This window comes from Elaeis guineensis, chromosome 4 (assembly GCF_000442705.2).
Source record: "Elaeis guineensis isolate ETL-2024a chromosome 4, EG11, whole genome shotgun sequence".
In the NCBI taxonomy this organism is placed as follows: Eukaryota; Viridiplantae; Streptophyta; class Magnoliopsida; order Arecales; family Arecaceae; genus Elaeis; species Elaeis guineensis.
In genome coordinates this window covers 52,121,344-52,130,651 of record NC_025996.2, presented here as the reverse complement: position 1 = coordinate 52,130,651, position 9,308 = coordinate 52,121,344, and the positions used below count along the sequence as shown (strand labels likewise).

The 9,308-nt window shown below is 44.2% G+C and overlaps 1 protein-coding gene across 1 annotated transcript; it reads right to left on the bottom strand.

The window, feature by feature from the left end:
• Nucleotides 1-2,403: 2,403 nt before the first annotated feature.
• Nucleotides 2,404-8,208, bottom strand: LOC105042805 (protein STABILIZED1). The gene is given in 4 exon segments (XM_010920128.4): nucleotides 2,404-2,716; nucleotides 5,002-6,028; nucleotides 6,031-6,225; nucleotides 6,228-8,208. Coding segments are annotated over 3 exon segments (3,105 nt in total). The 5' UTR covers nucleotides 8,143-8,208; the 3' UTR covers nucleotides 2,404-2,716; nucleotides 5,002-5,033.
• Between the last annotated feature and the right edge of the window lie 1,100 nt (nucleotides 8,209-9,308).

Sequence of the window (9,308 nt, the reverse complement as noted above, 5' to 3'; positions counted from 1 at the left end):
ACAAGAAAAGACCTATAAGGTTAGGGAAGCATGCAACTATAACGGTATAAATACGCTAGGCAAGCAGCGCCAGGTAACTACAACAATTCCCTTTTCATCTAAAGGAAGCTAATAGAATTCAGCTACAGCTGAAACATCCATATTTGCAATATAGAACATGTAATCATAGCAATTAACAATAATCTCTTGTTGCCAAAACGTTTGGCCTTTCACATGACAGTTATAACCTGATTACAACTACTCATCCAGAAAAGCTGATACCAAGAATCACATTACCAGCAGAACCCTTACAAAACCATCCAGAAAAGCTGATACCTAGCAGCTTAGAGGTTTCTAGAGTAGATCCAAGTTACCTACCAACAAACCTTGATTGATGTTAGGTTGGAAACCAATTATTTGTTTCTGCCAAGTCCCTATATGTGCTAGTTATCGAGAATCCACCTAAGTACCTTAAGCAACTCAACCATGTCTTCACTTCCATCATTTATACTTGGTTACACCCCATTCATCTATTAACTTGTCCACCAATCTAGGGTTCAATCAGCAACTGTATTGGTATGGTGCAGGAGCTCGTACATCTTTATCCTAACATCCAATACAGGTGTTATGCCAGCTTCCACAGCATACCATGTGGCTGCATGGGAGCTTACCATTTTATACCAACCCGTACCATTAAGATACCGGAAGATATCCGGTACCTAGATTTAAAACATTGGTTAAGACTATGCAATAGATAGCCCATAGAACCTCTAGAAGAATTTACCGGAGTAGTCAAAAAAAGTGTGGGTGCTGCCCAGAAATTCTAACAAGCAATAAGGTCCCCTCAATATGCTGGTAACCTTAGAATATGGTTTCTAAGGGCTTTATAGCATGATTGATAGAAGAGAGAACGACTTAGCTGCTGCAATAAAATTCCAGCACATGCAGATGGTGGAACCTTGCAAGAGCAGTCAAATATGTCTCCAGTAGTATATATCCAGCAAATATCTTTAGAAATCAACAAATCTGAGATTTAATTAATTGATTAAGTAGAATTGCAAATATAGCAGATGATTCTGGCAAATTAAAGATAATTAAACAAGTAGCCCCTCAGGGGGTAGCGCAATTGGAACGGGCCGCGTGTTCCAACCGCGCGACCAAGGTTCGAGGCTCGCGTGCAGCCGATTAAATGCAAGCGCGAAATGACTCTATTGGGGGATCGATGCTTGCGACCTTGGCGTGGGGTGTAGAAATAGTTTCTGATCCTTCTGGCTCCTAAGGGGCGCTGGGGGTAACGTACTCACCCGACTCGGGGTCTCCCTTCGGATGTGGTCGGGAGGGGATTGCACTTATTGCTCCCCGAATCAAACATTCACTCAGCGAGGTGGGGGCCCTCATGGTCACGTCCAGAGAGGATTGCTATGCCGGTCGCCCCCCCTCACCCCATTTTTATTACCAAAAAAATTAAAAAAATAAAAAATAAAAGATAATTAAACAAGTAAAGATATGGAACACTAATGAGAAAGAAAGTGGATGAGAGGGAATTGTAGAGAAAAGAGGAAGGGAGAGAGGATTGACAAAATGGTAGATTCACTAGATTATCTGATGTTCATAGTTCAAAAGATACAATGTTAGGACCAAGAGCAAATGCAGTGCATAGTTTGATAACAAGCTTGAAACCATTAATTAGTAAGATTGTTTGTAGAATAGCAACTATTTTGGGACTTCAGAATCTAGGAGTGCATAACACCCTAAAACTTAATTTCAACATGGTATCATTATCAACTACAATTGCGCATGTTAATTATGAGAGTTCATGCCCAAGCTAAGTAATAGACTAAATGATCAGTTAACTCTTAGCCAAACTAAATGCCACTCGCTACTCTTGAAGACACTTCAATGCGATGTATTTTCCCTAATTCCACATACAATCGCATAAGCCTACCAACAGTTATAATAATAAGTATTCTAGCTATTGCGATGATGATGATTTCAAAAGATCCTTTATCACTATAATCATGTGATAGCAGTGAATTACCCATAGAAATAGTCATGTATATCAACTGAACCTATGAAGTATCTTTTGTAGCTCTTACACATCCAAGTGCATTTTGCCATCAAAGGTCAAATCTTGTGTGCTCAAGTAATTTATGAGATCAACAGAATATTACATAAAAGGATCCATATATCAAGATCCTTTAATACCTACATCAACATATCAAATTGTAACTATAATATAATTTAGAATTCATCATTTGATAATAAAGGAACAAACATTGTGAACTAGGAGGATCATTTTTTAACCAAAGCATTTAGATGAAAGTACATAAAAGACTTTGGAGGTCCAACAAGTAGAGGATTAATAATCAAACGATGTAACTTGTTAAATTGCAATTCCTTAAAAGTTACAATCTTAACACATCATTAAATATTTCAAAAAGTTTCATTATGTCATGTTCTCATAAACATTGCATATACAACAATTAACAACAGACACCGACATTCCAATACAAAAACTGAAAAGTGAACCTGATTACCTAGATGCTTAAGCAATACAATCCAACCTGAAGACCCATATGGGATGTCTTTGGCAACTTAGCTTGACTTTGGCAAGATGTTCTCAGCTTTAAATGTACACAAGGAGCCTGGTTCCCCTGATACCTAAGAGGACTGAATAAGATCCAGGGTAGGAAAGAGGAGGCTCGAAATGTTTTGAATTCTTCCCTTCAAGATGGAGCTGAAAGCAACATCATGTAAGTGTAAGAGCTAATGCAAGATTATATAATATTGTTCACAAATATTACATCACATTCGATCAAAAGGTGAAGAAAAAAATTAAGATAGCAATATAACAATATACTCCATCAAGACGCTGCATGAACCATTTTTCCACTGAATAATCATACTGAAAATCAACTAAAAGGAAAATTCTTAGATTATGAACAAAGTAAAACTCACACATTCCTAAGTTTCTTGAGTAAGAACATATATGAAAGATGTACCACACATCCCTCTCTTCTATGGAAAGAGAAATGAGAATCCATTGATATTCATTAGTGAAATATATTCATCACAAACTATATGTTACAAGAAAAGAAAATAGTCATAAGATTGCAATACTATTTTTTTGAAAAACTATGATAGCCTGAAACAAGTCTTGATTCAATTTTTGAAACAACATACTTGAGGATAGGTGTTTTTCACCTCATGCAATGGTGTTCTAACAATCAGAGGAACATACCAAACGATAGGCATAGATAGTGCTTTGGAAATCAAGCTCATAACAGATGATTAAACAAACAAACTTGTAATATAATTGGCATGCAGAGTTCCAAAGATGCCAGATAAATAAGGCCTGCTTGATAAAAGCACTATATCACAAAGCAAAAAAAAGGACAAGAATTGCTATTATGTTTCTTACAATTTTTGGGCATAATAACTAGAGAGAGAGAGGTGAAATAGCAAAGGTAGTTGGAGGAAAAATGAAAGAAAGAGTGATTGGACACAAATTAGGTACACCTTTCTGCAATATTTTCCTGGAGAAGGAGAGAGAACAAAGAAAAAGCAAAGCACATGTGTTTTGGAGGAGAGAACTACCAGCAAGAAAAAGAACCACCAGTTAATAGAAAGATGAGGAAGGAATAGGAGAAAGAGGGAAATACAAAAAAGAAACTGAAAATAGTCTACTACCAGAACAAAAGTCTACCTTTATTCAAATCAAGAATGACTCATTTTTTTTCCTCAAGAAAATTCAAAATAAAGCTTGAAACTGATTGACAATACCCTCCTTTTAACATACCACAACCTTCCGAGAAAGTCTATAGAGGACTCTAAAATAAAATAATAAATATTGTCCTTCTTAGGTCATTACAATAGCATAAACAGTGGATGCTATAAATGCAACTATATGTCTACTTCAAAAGAACGAGACTATCCCTCTTAGAAAGGGATAACAATGGTGTGAAGCAGCTCACGAACAGCTCATGTTCAGCTTGGTTCTAGGCTTGAACAAGCTCGAATTAAATGTAAAAGGCTGCAGATGATCTTAAATTTGTCTTGCAATTAATATCATATGGAGCCTGAGCAAACCCAGCTCGAGAGCTAGCCTCGATGAAGTTTTAATAGATAACTATAACCATCAAGTCTTTTCCCAGCTATTTATAAGACAAATAAGAAAGTCAATGATTAATTACTTTGAAACATAGCCAAAGAGAAATTACATCAAAGATGATAATGAAGCAGAAAAAATACACCCACAAGATGGAAGAGGCATGCATCATGAAACAAACTATCTATTTAATCATTGATAATCAGCGATTATAAGATCAACCAAGTCAATGTTATTGTTGCATGTACTTGCTAATTAAGGTTGCCAAACAACTCCCTGGTTAACAATATATGATCCAAAAAAAAAGTCTCAAACTCAAGCTTATCGTAACTTGATGAGTTTGGAAAATTGATGTGCCCAGCATGCAAAGTAAATTAGCTGACTATATATAGCATGAACTAGTACCATGTCAATCATACCCAGCAATGAATGGTTGGCAACAAGTACGCTCTCACACATGACTCTTGAGGACAAGATTTGAACCTTATAAAAATTTTAAAAAGCATATAGTCCTAAACACAGAAGAAAAAGGTAATTATGCCAATGTTTTTGGATGAAAAGCCAATGGTTGTTTATTAAACTGGAAGATCCTCTGCAGAATAGTATCAAAATTTTTACTGACTTGAATGATTCCATGTCTGCTAATAGTATAATCCAGATGAAAAAGGAAAAAAGTCACCGGATTATTTATATCCTTTTCCATAGCCTCCAATAAACATCAAAGAAAAAGAGCAAACCACCACATATTATGTTTGATATGAAAATGATGATCAAGTAATCAAATGAACCAATAACATAAACAGAAAATAAGTTCCATTATTGAATGTCAGAAGAGTTCTGTTAAAACTACTTGACCATAAAGAAGTAATAATGAAAGCAAATAGAAATTTTCTACAACAAATCACCCACCACACCTTATGAAGTTTCTTCTGCTGCATTACAAAATTTAGGACTTGATGCCATCAGTGGTGGTAGAGATCTCTTCTTTACCCAGAGCAACCACTGCTTTCTTAAGAAGGGCTTCAATTGGCAGGTGGGAATTCTCCACAGCCTTGGAGATTGCCTGCCATCTCTCACCATGCTTTGGCTCCGCAGAAATGCATCTTTTCAGGACATCCTTTTGCTGTTCCTCAGTACCATGTTGAAGTTCAAATTTGTAGTACAAGGCCCAGAAGTCTCCAATGTCAGGAGCAAGAGTAACTGCCCTGTTGAACCAGTTCCTTGCCTTGTCCACCTTCCTATCATACCAAAAGAGTTTGGCCACAGCTGCAATAACATGTGGATCATGATCACACCGTTTAAGAGCATCAGCACTTTTTGATTTGCGTTGAGGCCGTGGAACCATCTCAATGGAAGCAGCCCACAAGATTCCACTTGTTGGACATTCCTGCAATGCTTTTGCCATCAAGGTATCTGCTTCCTTCTTGTTCCCATGTCTGGATTCAGCACGGATAGCTGCAAGCCAAAGTTCTGGGCTCTGAGGATTCTTCTTTCTAGCCATAGTAAGAACAGCACGAGCTTTGCTCAGACCATTCATCCTTTCCTCTAGGTTAGCAAGCGAGAGCCAAAGAGGGATGCAATTGGGGCAGTGTTTCAGGCCATTTTCATAAGCTTCCTTTGCCTGTTCTCCTTGACCAAGTCGTTCCTCCATCTGACCAAGCATTAGCCACAACTTGAAAAATGAAGGGAATAACTTCAATCCTTCCCCCAGCAGCCTCCTTTCCTCTGCCATGTTCCCTAATTCCCTCTCGACAATAGCAGACTTCATCCACACCCTCTCAGTTCCTCCTCTCTCTCGGGCTTTAGCTAGAAGCATTCTTGCTCTCTCTGGCTCATGGTTCTCAAACTCAAGCTTGAATGCAGCAAGCCAAATCTCCTCCGAATTGGGAATTGCAGCATATGCTTCCTGAAGAATTGCTCGAGCTGCAGGAACATCCCCGCCAGCCACTTCTCTTTCGCACCCATCAGCCATAGTACCTCAGCCTGTGGCCTATAAGTGACTGCCCTCCTTAGGAGGGCATCGAGAGATTCCCTAGTCCCATGGCTCTTCTCAAGCTGGGCTGCCTTAAGCCAAATACTCTTCTTGGTTAGGAACACTGTAAGTGCATGTGCATAGATGGCCCGAGCTGTCTCAATGAACCACGCTTCTTGCACTCCTCAGCATCCGCAACCCATGTCCTCTTCCTATCTTCTTCCTCCACCCCAACGCCAATTGTATGATGAATGATAGCCTGACAAGTTGCAATGGACCCAGCTCGTTCAGCAGCTTCTGCTTCCTTCATCCAAGCTTCTCTGTCAATCTCCACACCTTCTCTCTGCAAAGACCTTATACCTCTCTCGATTACCTTCCCAACTGATGCAATATTACCATTAGCTTCCTCAAGCTTTGCAGCAGTGATCCAAATTGCAGGCTCCTTCGAAAGCTTCTCCCTTGCCTTGTTGAGCACCTTCTTCGCCTGCTCATAGGTTTCCAGCCTTGCGAGTGCAAGCCACATCTCAACATGAAGCGGACAGCACTCCACAGCCCTATGGAGCAAAACTCTTGCATCCTCCTCGTTTGCCAACTCCACAACAGCCTTCCACAACCTCACAGAATCAGGGATGTACTCCAACCCTTTCCTCAACACTCTGCTGCGGTTCACATCATTCTGCTCCAATTTCGCAGCCTGCAACCATAGCTTCACTGAGTTCGGAATAGCCTTCACACCTTTTGCAATCACTGCCTTCGCTTCATCCGGGCTTGCCAACCTACAAGCTTCCAACCAGACATCCTCGTTCTTGGGGCATTCTTCACACCCCTTCTGAATCAACTGCCTTGCTGCCTGGATCTTCCCCGCAACCTCCTCCAGCCTGGCAGCTGCAATCCATCCCGGCGGGTGCTTGGGGTTTGTCTGGGTCACCGACTTAAGCAACAGTCTCGCCTTCTTGATATCAGAAATCTCAGCATCACTCGTGATCTTCATACTCTTGAGATCAGTCAGGTAACCCTTTGGATCGACGACAGTAAGTCCTGAAACAGAGTCAGACAAGCGATCCAGCTTCAAAGAAAGCACTGTGCCCCTTCCTTCTCCAACGGCTGTGAGATCAGTCACCGGAGTCTGTGACCACGGAGTCTCCGTCCCCCCAACTGCTCGGCTCTTGGGGTCCAAGGCAGTGACGTGCTCCTGCTCCTGCCTTGCCTTCTCCAGGAGGGTGTCCGGCACCGGCACGAAGCTCTCGAACCGCTTCTTCTTGTTCCTGAGCGAGTAATCCCCAATCTCAGGGATGCTTTCCCACTGGTCTGGGGTCAGATCAGCTAGCTTCCTCTTGAGGTCGGCAAACTGCTCCGTGATCTTAGGGTTTGAAGCACGGTACTTCTCGATCTCCTGCTTCAGCCTCGCCTCCCTCCGATCCTTCCTTCTCGAATCCATCCTCTTATCGATGCTTTCCCACACAGCATCCGCCTCCTTGTCGTCCTCATCATACTCGGCGGAAGCAAAGAGCCCAACATCGTTCCCCTCGAACTCATCAAACTTCTGGTTCTCATCGTATCCCTTGTCGTCGGCCTCCTCCTCCTCCTCCTCCTCCTCGCCACCAGGTCCCTTGCCTCGGCCGCGGCCGATGCCGGGGGCGGCGGCACCGCCGATGGTGGTGGCGGAGCGGTCGGGGAGGTCCGGGGCGGCGCGGGCCGGACCGATATCGGACCGGGTGGTGAATCCGGTGGCGCCACGGCCAAGCCCGGCGACGTAGTTCGGAGGTGGCTTGGAGTTGAGGAAGTCGTAGCGGGCAGGCCTTGCCGGGCCGGCCGGGGTGGTCTGGGTGCCGCCGAGGAGGGGGATGTGGAGGGTCAGGGTAGAGTCTGGACAGACGGCAAGGTCGGCGAGGGTGGTGGAGGAGTCGTCACCGCCGCCGACGGCGGCGGCGATGAGGCGCCGGGAAGAGAGAAAGAGACGCTGGAGATGGACGGGGATGCCGGATCCGGCCTCGACGGCGAGCTTGAGGGCATGGAGGGAGGTGGAATTAATGTTTAGGTCGAGGGCTAGGGTTTTGCAGTCTAGGGTTCGTACAAAGACCATGGTCGCGGGACTCAAACACCTTGGGGACAAAGGGCGGAGATGACCTACTGGACGGGAATGTACGCATATCTGTGTATATATAGGCGATACCTTCTGGAATCAACAATATGATGCCGACTTTGTTTGAGAAATATCTAAAGTCGGTGGGTTCCGCTGGACGCCCCGACCGGACGAAAATTGGAACGCTGGGCTCGGATTGGTTCCGGCAATGTCCGCACCTAAACACAAAATATATTTCCTAGACCGGAACGTAACCCAAAATCAATTAAATCACTATATCTATTTATATTTGTTGTGCTCAACCATTACCCCATACTCAATTAAATCTCTCTGCCTATATTCCTATAACTATACTAGATTGTGTTGCGGCCAATCCCCTCCCGCCAGATCGCTGGGAACAAGCACCTGCAAAAGAAAGTCCGCACTGACCGGAGCGGCTCCGGCGGGGACCCTCGACGGTGTCAGAGAGGAGACTAGGCAACAGTGAGAAGAAAGCAAAGAACTCAATGAGAGAGAGGGGTGTGGTCCGGGTCTGCAGTCTTAATATATATAGTGGAGCATGGTATGGCGCCGTCATTAATGGCGCGGACAATTGAAGTATTGTCAACTCACTGAGGACTGTCAGAGCCGCGTAAGGGTGTCAAATCGCCGCGGGCTGTCAAATCGCTAGGATTGACCCACGCCTTAGATGGGATAATGCCCCTGGGCGGCAGTGCCGCATGCCGTTGTCAGGACTGACAATTCCCAGCAGTCGTACGGCGTTTGAAGGAGCCGACCGACCGTAGGTCGGCGGCTAGTTGAGGGGCGTCGGGTGGAAACTTGGGGCCCCTCCGACAGTCAGTCCGGCGCGTTGCCAAAGTCGGACGTCGGACCCCATAGTGCAGCCGGTCGGGAGAGAGGAAAAGGTCTGCCTGACTGACGTATCCTCGGTCGGTCGGTAACAGCAGCCGTCGGTCGGTTGTCAGAATCGGGCGCCGGTCATGTATACCCGACGATGAGTCGGCGTGAGTGGGGTCGGTCGGTATTCGGCTGTCGGGACGTCGGGTGATGACCGGAGGCACCGTCGGCTGGTCTGGTGTCTTGCTTAAGTCGGACGTCGGCTGCCACCCCCGACAGTGAGTCGGCAATATGGGTTCGGCCGCTCGGTCGGTCGGGAACAGCATGGG